The sequence below is a fragment of the Aquila chrysaetos genome, chromosome 1, assembly GCF_900496995.4.
Source record: "Aquila chrysaetos chrysaetos chromosome 1, bAquChr1.4, whole genome shotgun sequence".
NCBI classification, from domain to species: Eukaryota; Metazoa; Chordata; class Aves; order Accipitriformes; family Accipitridae; genus Aquila; species Aquila chrysaetos.
The window spans coordinates 41,985,165-42,005,330 of NC_044004.1; the positions used below are offsets into that span (position 1 = coordinate 41,985,165).

Sequence of the window (20,166 nt, forward strand, 5' to 3'; positions counted from 1 at the left end):
CAGCTCACCATGCGTGGCCAAAGATCACGACTGCAGGGAAGGGGAAGCTACTCCCCAGATGACCCCCCAAGCCCATGGCCCAAAGACTACCTCATTAGCCTAATGAGTTCGAGTGCTCGCCCGAAGGAGGGGCAAGGATGATAAAAGGACACAACCTGAGGCCCCAGACACGCAAGCCCACCAGAACTGGACCCCTCGGATGACTGAACCAACGCTAGACCCAGGACCGGTGAAATCTTTCTCTCTTCCTTTTTCTCCTTCTGTCTTGTTCTCACTTTCCTTTTCCATAATCCCTACACCTAATCCCTTTAAGACATAAAACCATTGACCAAGTCTGGGACTAGGAGTGGATCCAGCCTCCCCTAGGCCCTTCTCTGAGGAGGAGTCTATTAGGCAAGGGGGTCTGCTCTGAACCTCGTGACTCAACGGGAGGGATCTCCTTATTTCCTGAATTGATGTATATGGTTACCATGGGTTACACGGTTTACTGAGATGGTTCCTGTGGCGGGTTGACCCCGGCTGGGCACCAGGTGCCCACCAAAGCCGCTCTATCACTTCCCCTCCTCAGCTGGACAGGGGGGAGAAAATATAACAAAAGGCTCGTGGGTCAAGATAAGGACAGTTTAATAAAGTGAAAGCAAAGGTCGCGGGTGAAAGCAAAGAAAAACAAATGATGTTATTCTCTACTTCCCATCAGCAGGCGATGTCTAGCCACTTCCTGGGAAGCAGGGCTTCAGTACGCGCAGTGGTTGCTCCAGAAGACAAAAATGCCCCCCTTCCGTCTCCCTTTACTTAGCTTTTATATCTGAGCTGATGTCATATGGTATGGAATATCTGTTTGGTTAGTTTAGGTCAGCTGTCCTGGTTATGTCCCCTCCCAAGACCTTGCCCAGCCCCAGCGTGCTCTGCAAAAATGTTGGAGAGACAGCCTTGACACTGTGCCAGCACTGCTCAGCAGTAGCCAACACACTGGTGTGTTATCAACACCCTTCTAGCTACTGATGCAGAGCACAGCGCTATGAGGGCTGCTATGGGGACTATTAACTCCATCTCAGCCAGACCCAATACAGTTCCATACCAATTCCCGTTGTGAGAAGCCCCGCCACCTGCTGATACCTCCCAAGTTCAGTTTGCTTCTGTCATGAATAAAATGTTTAACTGATCGTTTGGTGTCATTTCACCTTAATTTAGCCTGAGAGAATTCTGAATTCAACATGACTCCCTGGTCTGTCCAGTCCGGGTCGTGACACGTATATGTTGTGAAATGGCTCGTTTAAATGAAACATTAGCATAAACATACACAAAGCATCAGAAGGAAAACCTCCCATGAAATTTGATAGCTTTGCCTATGGGACCGAGGGCAGAAAACTAAATCAGTCTACCTGAAAATAGTACACCAAACTGATTTTTCACTTCAGCTTTGATCACAGTAATTGCCATGAAAGTGTTCTCAGTAATCAGTCCTGGCTATCTATGTATACTCAACATCATGCCCATACGGATAAGAGGATAAATATTTAAGGATGCTAAGAGCACATTATTTGACTAGTTTTCCACTGTTTTCATTATATTTTTTTCCCACTGTCATCCTTACCTCCATACTTGTGTTTCCTCAGATAACCAAATAGCTCAGTAGAATTTTTAATGTTTAATGTTTGAGGTAGCATTCATTCACTTTGCTCAGAAACACATCAAGTTGTACTTGAGGTATAGGTCCCTGTAAGTTAAATTGCTAGAGTTAAGAAACCTCACACTACCTCTTCCTCAGCTTCCCTTGTTCAGTTACATGACTAATGCAGCCTCCTCATCAATCGTTGGTAAGTGACCATTTACAGAACTGAAGGCTTAATTGCTCAATGTTTGATGTTGTCTTCTCCAAACTATTCTGAGATCCCAATCAGTCATTTTAGCTAGGTATATGCCACGCCACATCATCAGCACCTGGTGCAGTAGAACAGCAGGCACCTGCACATCCTGTGGCACATCCTCACTGAACAGACCCAGATCTTCCCCAGAGAGCAGATTTGGGATTACTCCTAACTTTATAGACTGCCAGACTAGGGTAGTGAATTCAAGCAGTTTGCCCATTTCACAGCCAGGACTGGAACCCAGCAACGTATGGGAGTGTTACTCTCTTGTTCTTACACCATGCAGTCTCATCATACACATGTAATATGCCAACTCTTAAGAGCTTCAAAAGACAGCGGCTTTCAGTGATTAGGACTATTCTGCTTATACTATTAATCTTCTTCAGTTAATCTCACAGAACCTCTACCCAATACTTACTTTCTTGGAGGCAGGGACTCCATCTTACTACTGACTTCCACAGTGACAACATTTTGATCTTGGTTATGGTTTCTAGCTACTATGTAATTGTAGGAGTATTTGTATCAGACATGCATGCTGTACTGATACGCCTATTCTCTTTCCTCCTAATAAGCTTGAAGATATAACTAATACACAAGTTACTCCTAAGGATGTCTCCTCCACCCCTAAGCGCGCACACAGTAACTGCTTGCACTCAGTCAGAAAAGATCGCACAGAACAAGGGAACAACCTAGCTTACCATTACTCCATATGGCAAGTTAGCTATTAAACCAAAATAATTTGCTTCTGCAGTATAATCCTACTGCAATCTGGTACCATTATAAAGGCAAACTGGAAAATGGAAGTCCATTGTGTTCTCTAGGTGGACTTTTTTTTTTAATTTAAAGAAAGCGTGTAGTTCAAATTTTTTCTATTTTTAAACCATGCACTTGCCATAGACACTTAAAAATGCAGAACTTCTCAGGCAGAGTTCAGTCAAATAATAACTAGTCTTGTGGTTGTACTTTTCAAAATGAATAAATGGCTGCCATCAGAAGAGATTATTTTAAGACCTTGGAAAGCAAGGTCTTTTATTTCAGAAGTGCAGTATTCAAATGACTGAATCGACAAGTTAGGAGGCAGTAAGGGGATGAATAAACAACTGTACGTATCTAGGACTCATGGCAGGAATACTATTCAAGGAGGAGAAGACCCTGACGATTGAAACTAGAAAAGCGCTCCTACTCAGCATAAGCATTTTCTGCTTAAACTTAATAGACTACTACAGATTGACCTTAATAAAGTACTTGCAGATGCTTTCCTAAAGATGTGTCTTGTCTTGCATTTGAACATCACATATTCAAGTGCAGCACACCAGTACTTATTTGTGGAACAATGCTCAATAATAGGTTCAGTAGCTAGAGGTTACGAGAAATACAATTTCTTAGCATAAATGTTAATAGATTTCTGCAAACTTATTAAACTCTTAAATCTCAGAATAATTTCTGTGTGAAGTTTGAAAATTGTTTACAAATGTCTTGGTAGAAATACCTAGGAAGACATAACCATGATGTCATCCTGCTAGGTAAATAGTTCATGCCTGTATTTTCTTACTGAAGTTATTATATTAGCATTCAGAACAAAGGGAGTTTAGAAGAGGAGAACGTGCAAGGGGCATTATGCATTTCTCTCGCACAAATCCTCAGAATTATTAGATAACATTAGCAATGTGGACTTAGCCAGAAAAATATTTTATAGACACAAACACCTGTGCATGTATGTATGAAAAAATTGGCACCAAATGATGAATTTGTTGATGAATCAGATACAATGACATTTTCAAGATTATTATAATGAATCAAAAGTTAAGAACCTTAAATTACACTTTCAAATACTGCTATCCTTGATCAACCTTGTCTTTCTTTCCATGATATTTCAGAACTTAATAGCTGATATTTCTTATCAAAGAATAATACTACATCATTAAATTTGTGCCTTAGAGACTTTCAGATGAGATTTTTAAAAACAGAGGACCTATCTACCAGAGCACGAGCTGTTTCCAAATACATTTTCTAAGCAGTAAGTACCTCTTCACTATCTCTGGACAAAAAAAATCTCCTTCCTCTCTCCCTTCCATATTAGATACATTACTAAGCACTGATCATATGTATGATTCAAGTATGTTGTTTTTCAAAACAGTAATAAACTTGGAAAGCTGCACAATACTGTTTGTTATATGCACCTACCACAGAGTAACCAGAAAATGGCTACTATGAAATTAAAGTTCTTTACAAAAAGGTAGAATTTATTTGTAAATAATTTGTATAGTGAAAAATGTTAAACATACATAACTGACAAAGTGGAACTTTGTACCAGCTTTGTATTTGACATGCTGTTCCTACAGTTTTGTTATCACAGCTGGGCATTTGGCTCCAGGAGTTCAAGGCTTATTCATAAAAACAATACACCATCACACCCTTTAACTTACTTTAAAACACTTAATATTGATTTAGTTAGTCTTTTGAGATACAGAATTCTGCTGGGTTGAAACAAGAGTCAAAACCAGTTTCTGAATAAAACAATTTTAGAGTCAGCTTCAAAGTTGCAGGGAGACTTTTAGAAGATTAAAAGAATAGTAAGAGGTTCCTCTATTCCTGAAATACTAACCTGCCTGAGGAAGAAAAAAAAAAATTCTCACAGAAACACCTGGAAGCTATTTGCAGCAGGCACTAATAAAATACAACTTGAAAAGAGGACCACTCATAAAAAGACAGGTAGTGAAAAGGAGTTACAATTACATTTCCTTGTTATTCACTACTGAGAGTCCTAAGACTATTATGATTTCATTTTGCAGGTTAACCTACTCTACTGGGCAGAAATAAAGAAATAGCACCCTTTTACTTCAAGGTATAGGGATAGTTCTGTTTAATTCCCTGATGAGTTTATAAGTAGAAAAAAAAAATCCTGAAACATCATATTAGCTTAAGAAAAGATGCAGAACTGCAAAATTCTCCATCTTCACAGCTTCTCTGTTAACAGAAACATGCAGAAATCTACTACCTCTGCAGAAGAGCACATGAAAGAAAATGGGCTTCTAAAATGATGAGAAAGGAGAGCAGGACTGGCACCATATCAGCCACTTTACAGCAAAAGCCGATTCATAAAAGCAGCAATTTGTTTGACCCTGTGGATATAACAACAATATTTTATGCACACTAAGGGATGCCAATAGCAATGCCTTGGTCAGTTACCAGGCTCTGTGCCTTCGAGACACATCAACAACCTTGTAAACCTCCCTTTCGGATAGATAATAGCATAGGAGAAGTTAAGTGTCTTGCAGACATCCCTTTGCTGCATTTAGGAAGCAAGGTAGCAGCCTACTACAGCAGATACTGGATCATAAAAGTAGCCCACCTCCGATTTTCTGCTCTTACAGGAAGCGCCAGAGAAAGTTAGAGCAAAACAGAAAGAGATTTTCAACCTTTATTTTTTTTTCCCCCACTGGCTTGTCAGCACATGCTCTCTTAGCTGAGCTGCTTTTTCAGATCTGACCTTTTCTTTCCCTTTATTAAAGGAACTACAGCACTCACTGGACTCCCAGCTACTGACAAGCCCTCTATAAGCTACCAGAACAAAACATTTTTCCAGTGAAGATTTACATAGTAATTGTCTTAGCATGTCAAAATATTCAATTTACGGCAACAAGCTTCAGTCACACTGTGTTTCTGTTCCAATCTAGCCTTGTCAAACGAGCCTGATAAAGTAGTGATAACTAGTAATTTCTGCTGCCATTTCACAAGGCTGTAAAATTAGCTTGGGTGTGAGCTGATGGAGGGGAAAGTAACCTTTATTTTCACAGTGGCTCACAGCTGGGAAGCAAGCAGGCATTACCGGGTACGGGCCTCAATAAATGTCACAACATTTGCCCTACTAGAACAAACAAACCTTCTCCAAAACATTATTGCTATTTTCATTAAAAAAAAAAAAAAAAAAAAGATTACATTGTACAGTAGAAATAGTTTGCATTATTGCTGTTAAATGCAGTAACAAACAACACGTCTTGGAAACTAAACAGGCAAAGCCCTATGTTCTTTACATATGTTCCCCTCAGTACAGACTTCTTCATGGCTGATACAGCCAAATTAGGTGCTTGTTACTTTATGTCAAATTGCATCATTTTGGTCTGTCCTGGACAGTCTCTCCAGCAGCACTGCATGTCTTTGAAGAAATCAAAGTCACTGAGCTTGCCTCACTTTGTCCTTCAAACCAAAAGACTTCTTTGACCAAGGGAAGAGAGTAAGAGGCAGATAAGCCTTATGACACAAAGCACGTTTATGTTTGCAAAGCATTGTCTTCCAACATAGTGAGGTATAAAACCATCATCATTCAGAAAGATCTTTCAAAAAAAAAAAAAAAAAAATCGCCCTAACATTCTACATACCCATATGTATTAAATCTAGGCTTGGGAAAAAAAATGAATGCATATAGTAATTTTATACCATCTCAAAATCCCTCACAAGCCAGCTTACATCAGCAGGCATCTTAGTACTGTAATTATACTTCAGCTTAAACCTTGCACTTTATCACTCATGAGTTCCAAAATATCAGCAAGCAGCCCAATTTATATAATATATACACATATACACATGCACACACCCCCAAACCACTTTTTTTGAGAGAGAAGATTGCAGAAATATCAATGTACTGAAAGTTCATTCATTCACACCAAGCACACTTATCTGATTGTCTCTCAAAAGTCAGGCAGACCTTAACATAATCAATAAAAAGCCTCTATTTTGAGCCTAGGTTTGTTTTCCTGGCTAAGGAAAAGAAACAGGATTAGAATCTCAGGTTTTTGTCATCTCAAAGTGTGTTTTAAGCACACTGCTTCAGGAACAAACCAACCCATGACATTCAACTGCCTTTTAACTTCTGTTTCAGAAATCCTAATTATCCTTTTACCACTTGCCCTTACATTCCACAGCTACCCGTAGGCTTCTAGGAACCCTCTGGCATATCAGCCACTCCTCCCAGTTTTGTGGCAGTCCTCAGGTACCTCTCCCAATTACCATGATCATTCAAAACCAGCTGAGAGGCCAAGCCACTCTCTATCATCTATCAGCGATCCTGGTCAACAGGGGAGGTCCCAGAGGACTGGAGGCTTGCCAGTGTGACTCCCATTTACAAGAAGGGTCAGAGGGAGGATCCGGGGAACTACGGGCCTGTCAGCCTGACCTCGGTACCGGGGAAGATTATGGAATGGCTTGTCTTGAGAGCACTCACATGGCAAGTCCAGGATAAGAAGGGGATCAGGCCCAGTCAGCATGGGTTTACGAAAGGCAGGTCCTGCTTGACTAACCTGATCTCCTTCTATGACCAGGTGACCCGCCTAGTGGATGAGGGAAAGGCTGTGGATGTTATCTTCCTTGACTTCAGCAAGGCCTTTGACACTGTCTCTCATGGCATACTCCTTGAGAAGCTGGCATCTTGTGGCCTGGACAAGTGCACTCTTCACTGGGTGAAAAACTGGCTGGATGGCCGAGCCCAGAGGGTAGTGGTGAATGGGGTGAAATCCAGTTGGCGGTGGGTCACAAGTGGTGTTCTCCAGGGCTCAGTATTGGGGCCAGTTCTCTTTAATATCTTTACCAATGATTTGGATGAGGGGATCGAGTGCACCCTCAGCAAGTTTGCAGACGACACCAAGTTGGGAGGCAGGTCGATCTGCTTGAGGGTAGGGAGGCTCTGCAAAGAGATCTGGACAGGCTGGATCAATGAGCCAAGGCCAATCGTATGACGTTCAACAAGGCCAAGTGCCGGGTCCCGCACTTCGGTCACAGCAACCCCATGCAGCGCTACAGGCTTGGGGAAGAGTGGCTGGAAAGCTGCCTGGCAGAGAAAGACCTGGGTGTGTTGGTTGACAGCCGGCTGAATATGAGCCAGCAGTGTGCCCAGGTGGCCAAGAAGGCCAACGGCATCCTGGCCTGTATCAGAAATAGTGTGGCCAGCAGGAGCAGGGAGGTGATTGTTCCCCTGTACTCGGCACTGGTGAGGCCGCACCTCGAGTACTGTGTCCAGTTTTGGGCCCCTCACGACAGGAAAGACATTGAGGTGCTGGAGCGTGTCCAGAGAAGGGCAACCAAGTTGGTGAGGGGCCTGGAGCACAAGTCTTATGAGGAGTGGCTGAGGGAACTGGGGCTGTTCAGTCTGGAAAAGAGGAGGCTGAGGGGAGACCTTATCGCTCTCTACAACTACCTGAAGGGGGGTTGTAGTGAGGTGGGTGCTGGTCTCTTCTGTCAGGTGGCTGGAGATAGGACAAGAGGAAATGGCCTCAAGTTGAGGCAAGGGAGATTTAGGTTAGATATTAGGAAAAATTTCTTTACTGAGAGGGTTGTGTTTGTTAAACATTGGAATGGGCTACCCAGGGAAGTGGTTGAGTCACCATCCCTGGAGATAGTCAAAAAGCGAGTGGACAGGGCACTTCAGGACATGGTTTAGTGGGCATGGTTAATGGCTGGACTCAATGATCTTGAATGTCTTTTCCAACCTAAATGATTCTATGAGAGTGGCCTCAAAATGATATCACTTCCTTCAGCATTCATGGGTACATCCCATCAGGGCCCATGGACTTACTATGTCATGGTAGTCCTTCTGTGATCTACCTACATGTCTTCTCCACTCCCTTTCACAGCAATATGTGACCAGGCTTACACCTCTCAACATCATCTTCCATACACAATATACAAGATAAAATAACTAGCAAGACATTCCTAGGTCTGACCAGTATCTGTAACACCAAAATCACACCCAGTAGATGTGAGAGCAAATGTTGTGAGAGCACTGCCATCAGGCCTCATGGACCACATGTGCCAGCATGATCTGTAAGTTCTCATGCCTGCCACCACATCTTGTGGCCAGTGCAGCCTTCAGAAAATTAGAGCTTGATAAGGTTAATCATAATCAAACCAGGCAAAATAGAAAGAAGTTACTGTTTCATTCCAGCCTTGCTGCACATTTGCTGTCCTTATTACACAAGGTATAACAGCTAATTCTGTTGCCAGTGAGAATGTACAGCTGGCACTGCCTGTGTTTTTTTAATATTAGAGCTGAAATTTGCTTAAGAAGTATCCCATCTTATGCAAATTCACATAATTGGAAAAGAAGCAAGAATGGATATATAAGAAAAAGGAAGGTATACTGAGGCTTTTCATAATACTATTAAATTAACAGTGTATAACATCATCACTTTCACCTGCGAACTGCAAAGGTACAGATCCCCCAAACATTCCACATTTCTCACAGATCTTAGTGAAGTTACATGTACTTCCCAATTTTAGTACCGTATTATTTGAGTTAAAAGTTCTGGCTTTAACCATTGCCAAATGCTAACAGACTTGGCTATCCCAGATGTACAGAACAGGCTGGAGGGTAAATATCCTTCAGTATTCCTGTGCCTATTAAGTTTAGATTTCACAGTTATGTTTACTGCAGCTTGCAGCGTGGGAGGCTTTACTGGATTCTAAGTAACATACAAGGCATCTAAACGTACAAGAACTACTTTCCTCCACTTGTATAAACAGCTTATTTCTTTTATCAAATTCTTTTCAGTAAACAGACCCATCAGGCTTGGGCCCTCCTCAGTGGCCTATTAAACACTGCACTCCGTTTCTCACCAAAAGGACAGAAGGGGAACCATCAATCTTCAGCCACATTTTAGCTGTTGCTGCCATAAGAAAAGACAAGCAAAGCGCCCAGGAAGCACTTGGGAATTATTCCATGTTATTTGTTACTATCAATACATATTGTGCAGAGGAACTGACAGCAGGCATGATGGAGACAGAAGGCCACAAGTTTTCTTGAGTATAAAATATTCCTGATCCTGTTTTGAGGAGCTGCACTTCAAATGGGATGCCTTTGAAGCAACTGCAGAGAGAACAATCTGGTGAGGCTTGGAAGTGGGGACGTTGCCTATAATGTTTTGGACCACATGACTTTCCACCTTCACTACATTATTCAGTAACTACACAAAACACTTTGAAAAATGGTCAGAGTAATAACCTCCAACTTTCTCACCACCCCACTAAAAGCACAATTTGAGTTTAACCAGTTGCTCTGTGGCCAGATGAGGTTAAGGTAACACTAGTAAACAGCGGTATTAAGCAATGCAACATGTACGTGTGTATGAAGGCATTTCTGATTTCCCAAAGCAAATGAGAACTAGAAAGAAACCTTCTATTCTCCTACTTTCTTCCAACATATAATCAAAAATTCAATAGAAGATTGATCTAAACAACTAATTACTTCCATAAGTCTTATTAAATATTGTGAAGTTCAGCATACTTAAATTAGATTAAATAATTTTTCTTTTAGTGTCTTGAAGCAGGACAACCTAAGCCTCTCTTTAAGATCATAGAACGCTGAGGGAATTCACTGGAATCTTCGAGTACTGGATTAAAGATGGATTTTTAAATTTTATTTTTAAGGACAATATACATAGCTTAAACTGTGACAAATACACTATATTTACAAAAAGAAAGTAATTAAATACATTCAATGCAATAACCGAAAATTTTTAGAGTATTCAGATATGAACTACTGCATGACTGTATAACTATAATATTTATACAATATATCCCTTTCCCCTGTGAGTCTAGTAATTCTAGTCCTTCTGCAAAGTTTACTAAAACATAATGAAGGATTAACAGTAACTCTGCAACTGTTCCAAAGACACAGAAAAACACAGCCAAACAAAAACCAAACAACTCCCCCTAAGAAATCCCATGACATAGTCATTTTAGCCTCTTTAAAAATACAAGGGACAGCAACCACACTGCATTCAAGTATTTTGAAAGAATTCAGGCATTCTCTCAGCTTCTGCTACTGACAAGGAAGGAGAGTTGGAGAGTTTCAGTTATGCAGAATGGGTAGTGAAATTTGCTTCTTTTACTATTAAAAAGAAATAAAATCTCATTAGCGTTCAGGACACAGAAGATCTCACAGGCTTTATCTAAATATGCATATTTCTTTGAATATGAAAATGCATTTCTTGAGGCCTGTGAAAAATTTAATGTGTAACAAAAATGAGCATAGCTCAGACTTCTGAAAAGGAATACTGCTGGGAGTGACAGTGAAGGGCCACCACTTCACACAGCAACAGCAAGACCAGCAATCAATGCTTGGAAACACTGACTCCAGCCCATACAGGCTAAAAACCAGACATCACAAAAATCAGGTTGGGCATCCTTAACATACAATATGAACATTAAGAATATCAGTACAAAGTGAATCTATCTATGCCCAGGGAAAGCTAAAAAGGATGGGATTTCTTGTGATAGATTATTCAGGCAAGCCAACAAGCATTTGTGCATCTGATCTGTGACTACAGCAGTTATCAACAATTAATCTACAAACTGTAGATAAAAGGAGACCTGTTATTGAAATCAAGGTATACAAACATACCAAACCCAAAGATTGTAAATGATAATGCTCGCAACTGTATCAGTATCAGGAATTAACTTGAATTCCTTGATTCAAGAATGAAAAGTTAAAAAATTGGATGCTCTAGTTTACAAGGACTTATGAGTTTGAAACAGGATATACCACAAAATTTATATTCACTGTTCAGACTAGATGACTGCAGGCATTCCCCCAAGCCTCATTAAAATCAGATTGAGTTTTGTTTGTTTGAATAAAACTGGTATGAATGGCAGAATATTTAATAATGTTGAGAAGAATTAATGGTAACTGCTATATTAAATAATTAAAATAAGTAGCATTTGTCTCTCTACAATAGAAAACAATACCGCCAGCATTTTTCTGAGCTTTAGTAGGTTTGCTGTATTCCAGACTACAGAAAGTGGCATGGGGCAGGTGAAAAGAAAAAATAAAACCCCTATTCTTGTGGGTCTCGAAATATTTTTCATATTGGTACAGAACTTGTAAATCTTAAATTGCAATTCTATTGCCAACTCTCAATACTACTGTTGTGGAAGGTAGCAAAGCGGAGCTACAGGAGCACACAGACCCCACCCAAATAAGATGTAAACAACATGTGGCAATAACAGGATAAGATTGTGAGGCTACAATAGCACAGGAACGTATATAGGTTAGTGAGGCTATTAGTATGTTTTCGAGGGTTTTAAGGACTTTGTTTAGCTGCTTAAAAGCAGTCATTCATGATAAAGCAGAACTCGTAGCTTGCTTAATGCTCTTGCTTAATGTTGACCTATTCTCTGATTGGAGGAATAAGAAGATTCAGAAAGCCCCAGAGCCAGTTTGAGCCAGAAAAAGGAGACATAGTAACCACTAGCCTAAAAAACAGGAAAAAGAAAGAACCCACCTAGAGACGAGAAAAAGACCCAGTGAGAGAGAAGGTGACCCCAGACCCAAATATTACTATTGGACCAGACAGACGATGATTTGAGGGGTCAGAACTTAGATTGCAAGGGTCTAACTGCCCAGGGATTTTAGCGTTAGGGCTTCCCCTCCGGAAGCACCCAGCTCAAAGATAGAATGAATTACGCTTTTTATATTGAAGGTCTTGATTAGAGATTGTGCTTCAGGGAACCTAGGGTCAAGCCTGAGGGAAGAATAAGTGCCTGAGGGCGAGCCTGTGTGTGAGGAGTCAAAAGGGGCACCCATCCGCTCACTGGAGTCGCCCACTGCAAAGGGACTCCAGTCATAGCAACTAAAGTCTCGGGTGGGGCATGTGCAACTCCTTGATCAGTGCGTGAACGCTCAGGCAGCAGCTGCTTCTCCCTTAACACTACCCAAAACTCATAATGTTGCCTTCCACTTCAGGTGACAAGAACTCCTACTTTCACTAAAGCAGTCCTGAAACCCAGTGAACCTAGATGATAATCCTGTTTCAGATTTTTATTTGGAATTAAAGAAAAAAAAAATTGTTTGGTTTTTTAGCTTAAAGCTGGGGGTGATCCTGGACAAAGAACAGAGAATTAGCTAATGTAACTTATTGAGAGCACCCACTGTGAGAAGACTTTTACATGAGAGTGGGACACAAGACATCAAAGACCACTCAGAAATGGAAAAAATATTCTTCAAGTGTAGCTGTGAGAGACAGAAAAAAACATGGGAGATATTAGAGGCCTGCAATAGAAACATAGTAAGGACACAGGGAAGCTGTTATGTCAGCCTTAAAATGGAAGTTAACTGTTTCATTTCTCTAGGGATTTTTCCAGCACACACATTTTCGTCTCCTAAAAAGGAAAGAAGCATCAATCTGAATACATCTTGCTGAATTGCTTTAAATATATCATACTTAAAAGAAAAAACCAAGAATATTAAAAAAAAATAAATAAATTGAGAACCTGAATTTCTTAGAGCTCAATCATCTAAGCATTTGTTTAGTTCCATCCATCCCCCTCCCAGAAGATGTATTTTGCAAATCCTGAGCCCAATTTCCAGAGAGACCAAGAAAGAGAAAGTTCATTTGGATTAAAAGGAGCAAGTTTTGGTTATCTGCTCTATTTGTATACTTCCCAGAGAACCAAACGCTTAGAAGTGGGACTTGAAATTTCTTTGGTCTAAGACTCTGGAATAAATTATTTTCAGTGAAGTTATTTCAGAAAAATGTTGAAACTACTGTAGCTGCTCTTTCAATTTAAATAACTTTTGACCCAAATTACAGGATTCACCACTCAGTTTTTGTTGTATTTGAAGAATTGTTTTGTGACTTTTCTCTACTGATGGCAATAAAACCATTCTATTTGGTTCTTTAAAACAAATCCTAGGCAAGTGTCATGGTTTCAGCCCAGCTGGTAACAAAGCACCACGCAGCTGCTCACTCGCTCCCCCTCCGGCCATGGTGGGATGAGGAGAAAATATAAAGGCAGGCTCATGGATCGAGATAAGGACAGGGAGGGATCACTCACCACTTACGGTCACGGGCAAAAGACAGACTCAACTTGGGGAAGAAACAAAACCAATTTAATTTACTATCAATCAAATCAAACCAAGGATAATGGGAAGTAAACCCAAACCTCAGAACACCTTCCCCCCAACCCTCCCTCCTTCCCGCCTCAACCCCGCTCCCGGTTCTCTCTCCCTCCTCCCCCTGGCGGCGCAGGGGAACAGGGGATGGGGGTTGGGGTCAGCTCCCCACACCGGGTCTCTGCCGCTCCTTCCTCCTCGGGGGCTGGACTCCTCACTCGTCCCCTGCTCCAGCGTGGGGTCCCTCCCACGGGAGACAGTCCTTCATGAACTTCTCCAACATGAGTCCTTTCCACGGGCTGCAGTTCCTCACGAACTTCCCTGGCGTGGGTCCTTTCTGCGGGCTGATCTTCAGTCACCAACTACTCCAGCGCAGGCTTTCCCATGGAGTGACAGCCATCTTGGGGGGCCTCTGCTCCCCCACTCCTCTCCATGGGCTGGGGGGGTACAGCCTGCTGTCTCACCACGGGCTGCAGGGGCATCCCCTCCTCCGGCGCACCGCCTCCCCCTCCTTCTTCACTGACCTCGGTATCTGCAGAGGTGTTCCTCTCACATCCCACTCCCCTCCTCCACTGCAGGTTTCCCTTCTTAAATATGTTATCCCAGAGGCACTGATGGGCTCAGCCTGGGCCAGAGGCGGGTCTGACTTGGAGCTGGGGAAGCTTCCAGCAGCTTCTCACAAGAGCCTCCCCTGCGGCCCCCTCCCCTGCTACCAAAAAACTCCATGCCACACAAACCCATAACAACAAGGTTTTCAGGAAATTAGTCTTCAGCACAGACAAGCCCCTGTGCAAGTGGTATACACTAGAGACAGAAGATCAAAAACTCAAAGTCTGTAATAATAGTATCCCTCACAAATATGCAAAAGAAGAAAGTTAAAAGCTGAAGGGTGGTTAGAAACTCCACAAAGCAAAAGCCCTTTATAACACTCAGAAGCTGACCAAACTAGATCTTGTCTGCTATACCTCACCTGAATTACCTACTCGAATTTCAGTAAGAACACCCCTTCCTGGTGTACAAGTTATATAGTTTTCCAATGAGTTTCTCTGAAAGCAACCTTAAGAGGCATGAACTATTTCACATTTCACACATGCTTCTGAAGAGAGGACACATTTCCAAAAGTGAAGTGCAGTCTGAGATTGGCCTGCATCATATTTAACACACAGCAGCTGAGAGACAGGTTTGTTTCTGCCAGTAAGTCAGAAAGCATTGTCAGACTTCTGCATGTCTTGGAAGTTCTAGACATAGACTTGCTTCAGGGTGTAACCATCAAAAGTATAGGGCCCAGCTTTGTCACCTTAATCAGTGTACTACTTAGTACGTAAAGTTAGCACAAGAACATTTTTTATCTTTACATTTAGATAATGTGATACAGTCAATTAACTAATGGACTACTTGTGTTACGAGAGCTTAACATAAGGATGGTTAGAAGGACACGACCCAAATCAATTTACTCAGGACACTACCAAAACATCCACCATAGAAAGACTTCACTGAACGCCCTAGGAACCTAGCTGAATGGGAACATGAAAATGATGCAGATACCTAAGGACACAAGCTTCCTAAACGAGACACTTAGGTGAAAGTCACTAAAGGACTTGTGCAGGGGGAAGGGGGGCAGAGAAAGGCTGGTGTAGCACTGACTTGTTCTTAATATGTCACTTCTGACAACACATTGCTCACATTGCTTCCGGGGACATGCATGGAAACGTCATTGACTGTGCAGACAGTAGCGGGTGAGAAAAAAGTTGCCAGAAGACCAAGTTACAAAAGACACGAAGGGAGGATAAACATGTCAGCTTCCTTTTGTATTTAGTAATTGTCCTCTGCAGTTTTGCTAATAGAGAAGGATGCTTGATGAGCATATTTATTATGCCAACAGTGTAATTTAACACAGGTTTGACGGTGTACAGCTGTACGTTAGAACTCAAACTTCTTGGAAATACTCTTGCTATGAATAATTTCAGGTAACTTGGCAAATTAGAAGGCAAAGCAAGTATATAAAACGTAGAGGTTGTTAAAAAAGTTCTTTCTTTTGACTTAATTCTATGCAAACAATACTAATACACACAAATTAACAAATAAAGAGTGTTTTCTCAAAACAATGCAACATGGCAATTAAATAAGAAATGCCTCCAACAAAAGATTTAAAAAAAAAAAAAAATTTTTTGTTAATTCCTCCACTGTGAATTATTTTTTTTTAAATCTTACTGTGCAAACATTTATATACTGTTCATTCTTTGAAAAGGACAGTTCCACATTTGATGGAACAAGAAGTGTTAATTACCATGATATTTCTCTTCACCCCTCCACCCCCAAGAACTTCTGTCAAGCTCTCAAGTTCTGTTCAGTTCCCTGAAGCATTTCAAACTAATTCACACAGCAAAATTGTATAGGTTAAGAAGTGAGTAGGTATCTTAACCTGAAACATCATATAATAAAGGGAATTGTACCTGCAGAAAAATACAAACCTAGTCATGGAGACAAGTAGTTTTGTCACACTCCTGTACCTTTCCCCCATACACTACTTGCATAACACCCAATTAAGAGAGGGAAAACCACCACATAAAGAGACAAATAAATCACCCCTTCCTTCAGAGCTCAGAATGACTCTAGAGGACTAAAGCCTGAAGCCTAGAAAGGCATACATGCCCTTTCTTGTTACACATAGAAAGCTTTACTCTTTGTATGAGGGAGCCCAAAATTACAGAACATGAAAAGAAAGTTATGTTCACCGAGAACTGCGTGACCATTTTTAGCTTAGTGGTTATTTTCCAGAATAATCTTTATGCTATTTCTCTGTAGGATATTACTACTACTAAGGAACAATACCATCATCCAACCCCCCCCAAATTCTTCATATGCATTTCATCATTGCTCATTCTGTTTTTACTTAATTCTATACTGCGTAAATCAGCTGTAGTATCAGCACCTGTAAGCTGTAACTATTGGGCTGCTTTCACTTTTTATGTAACAAAAAACAAAAGAAACATTTTGGAAAACACTGGTCCATATGTTTAGCCAAAAATTTTAGGCAACTTGTCGCCCTGCCCCCCAGCCCAAAGATTTGCAGCTATTACCAACTGAGAACCTGAAAACCTATGTGAAATGTTATTTATCACTGCCTAACAAATCACTGCTCAGAAATGCCATGAAAATCATTCTGCAATTAAAAGAGGTCTTCTGTAGTCTTAATGTGTTACTAATAAGATCAGAGGTCAGTTTAGAAGACAGATAGAGCAAATGATTCAACAACAGTGATAAATTTTCCACTTCCTATTTAATGAAATAGTCACTTTTTGTTGGCTGAGGGTTCATATTTGACCTTCTGGGAAAACAGGTTATTTAGAGATATACAAAGATAAAAACTTAAAATGAAATAGTCCAGGAAACAATTTACGTACTTAGGATGTCGGATGTCTGGCAGGGATCGTTCCAGTGCTATATTGTTGCTAACAAATATGTTGAAGCCATTTTCCCTATAAGCAGAATCATCATGGTCTTCCTCTGTAAGAGGGTATGGTTTTCCATGTTCACCTTTCCCTACAATGAAACAAAACAATTATTTGCCTCAAACTGACAGCACAAAATGGACTACAAAGATAAAAATAAGTTAGACTGAACTTCAATTAGTACACCGTGTCTGGAACATCTCTAAGGAACTTCTTGCAATCCTTAGCGACATTCCTATTATTTCCAATACAAAAATACAGAGTAGGTACAAATAACAGGACTCGGAAGGCCCTCTGAATTCACCCAGTTCATCTAGCTTTCCTTCTTTCCAGAGACACAATCAGCTTAAAGCCATTTTATGCATAAAAAATTGAATTGTAAATTACGCTAAGACCTTTTTGCATCAGAATCAAGCTTTCATAGCAAAGTTATGAACAAATGGATCAGTTCCAGCAATACTCCTTTTGATTGATATGAGGAACCCAATTACTCAGTTACTTTACATTTTAGCAGTCAGAGCACCCCTCCTCCCCCCCACCACCTTTTCCAAAACCAACTTTAACATTGAATAAGTTTAGAGTGTCTAACTTTCCAGAAGAAGTGGTAAGGAAACCAAACGTTTTGTTCTGGGCTCCTTGAACACCCTTGCACTCCAAGGGACCAGGCAGATGTACTCAGTGCTTCTAATATCTCAGCACTGCTGATTTGGTTTCAGAAACTGGTCACTTTGGTTCCCTAAAGAAACCATCTGCTTGTTCCCTGACAAAGCACAGGCTTTCTGTTTCAGCTTTTTATTCCCAAGTTAGTTCTCATCATCAGTCACTTGGCTTAGCTTAGTACCTACCTTAGGCAACTATACCTCTATCTCTTCCACTCAGAGCACAGAGAACAAACAAAAACACTTCAAAGAAAATCAGAACATAAAAGCCTTCACTTCTTCTCAACTATCTTTTTTCTTCTCATTCTTGCAGAGGATGAACTCGTCAGAGTTTCTAAGCCCTTCATGCCTACTCAGGTTCTCAAGAAGATACATTTTCCTCTACAGCTAATTGATCAGCTTATAACCTCTCTGTCCCTCTCCCTCCAGGCCCACTCGTAAGAAAATATCTCCTTTTACCTGAGCTGTTTTAGAGAAATTAATCAACTTCCCAGCTGGATTTGATAAGTGACCAAGGCCACCTGATCCTCAGCTAATCAGGAGCAGCTGCAGGAGAGGATGAAGAGGAAAGCAACTACCAGCTGAGAGAAACATCCAGTATCCTTAAAGCCCATGAGCCTCTGTCAATGCTCTACTTCATATTGCATGCGCACCAAACATTAAAAACATAGAATATGCAATTAAAGATGCTATAGTTACTCAATTTTAGAATTCTTTTGCAGATAAAATAATCATTTTTTTTATTCCAAACTTTGTCCATATAATTACAATTTCATTTAAATTCTTAATGAAAATAATGTTACTCACAAAGGAAACAAGTTAAGTTTGTATTGTGAAAAACTGTGTACGGTATTTCATTACTAACAGGTATCTTGTAATTTTTATTTTCAAACATTGCCAAATGCACGTAACACACTAACATAATATAAAATCTGAGACTAAGCTTCTATGTGAGTCTTCATGATTTCATACTAAATATGGGGAAGAACTATAATATTAAAGGAGCAGCTGATGAGTCAGAGTACTACTCAAATTCAATAGTACAATTATATAAAATCTGTTTCATAATACAGTAACAATAAGCTAATGTAATTCAACCCCCAAGACATAGAAATTTTAGCCCCTCTCTTTCACCATATATTCTAGAGTAGACCCAAAGTAACTATTTTAATTTGCTTTTAATAAGAGATTTATCCAGGTAGTTACTAATATAATGGAAATTCCAGAATAAATGACCTATATGATAAGACATACTACTGCTAATCGATGTTTTTGCAATATAATTTTCTGTATATTCCAGCTATTCACCTTGTATGAAGAAAGGTGGATTCTTTGCTTTGCTTTTCTTAGAGAAGTCCATTTGGCTATTCAGGAGATGAATATTTTTTACAGCACTACAGTTTCTTCACATTGTCTCCTGCTAAAGAAACTGAAGACAAGTACTTTTAAAGTACTCTTCCACCTTTCCTCACTGAATATGGAGCACTATCACTAGCATAAGCCAAAGAGTAGATATCATGAGTTGCTAGCTAGAGCAACTCAGGAACGGGCTGAACTTTCTCACATCGTGCTGCAGAAGTATTTGACCAATTGCAGTCTATAAATTGCTTTTGCACTTACATAGTAAGTTGGGCCATGAGGTGCACTAGAAATTGCGAAGCATGACTCTTTCCTAACACTGTATTAAAATATACACGTAGAGCATTAACAAGAGCTTGTGAGCTTTTATGAATCCCCTAAATATTTCTCCCAGCTTGCTTGCTCTCTCACCCTGCAGCTCCTCCCCGTTAGCTGGGGATCAGGTGGTCATCTATCAGATCCAGCTGAAAGCAGTTAGCCAATTTCTCTAAAACAGCTCAGGTAAAGAGACCATTTCTTATGAGTGACCTTGGGAGGAAAGAAATAGAGAGCTTAGAAGGTAAGTATTAAAAAAAATTAAGTACAACTTTTGGATAATCAGTAGGCCTGAAGGGTTCCCTTTGTGCAGAAAACTGCCATATATGAGTCTCCTTAGCATCACAAATTATCATAAGCACATTCAAACTCTCTTCCATCACTGATTTGCTTTCCTAGATGACTGACAGAAATTGCCATCACTGCACACTGGTTTGGAGCTGGACTACCCAAAAGTTTACCTAAAATGCCAGGGTGACAAAGGGAAACTTCACAATGCAGGAATAGTAAAATTCTGGTGAAAAAGAGCATGGAGGAGTTTAATATCCTGTACCCACCAATAGACACATATAAGCCCTCCTATACCATTTGTTCTGCCTGAAGGCAAAATAGCAATTCAGAAAGTGCAT

At 40.5% G+C, this 20,166-nt stretch overlaps 1 protein-coding gene across 1 annotated transcript in view; it reads right to left on the minus strand.

Annotated features, from left to right (window-relative positions):
* The window catches only part of GALNTL6 (polypeptide N-acetylgalactosaminyltransferase like 6), a 512,064-nt gene that overhangs the window by 294,154 nt on the left and 197,744 nt on the right, over positions 1-20,166 (minus strand). Inside the window, exon 3 of the mRNA XM_030018205.2 lies at positions 17,157-17,295. Coding sequence (XP_029874065.1) covers positions 17,157-17,295 — 139 coding nt within the window. The remainder of the gene's footprint in view (positions 1-17,156; positions 17,296-20,166) is intronic.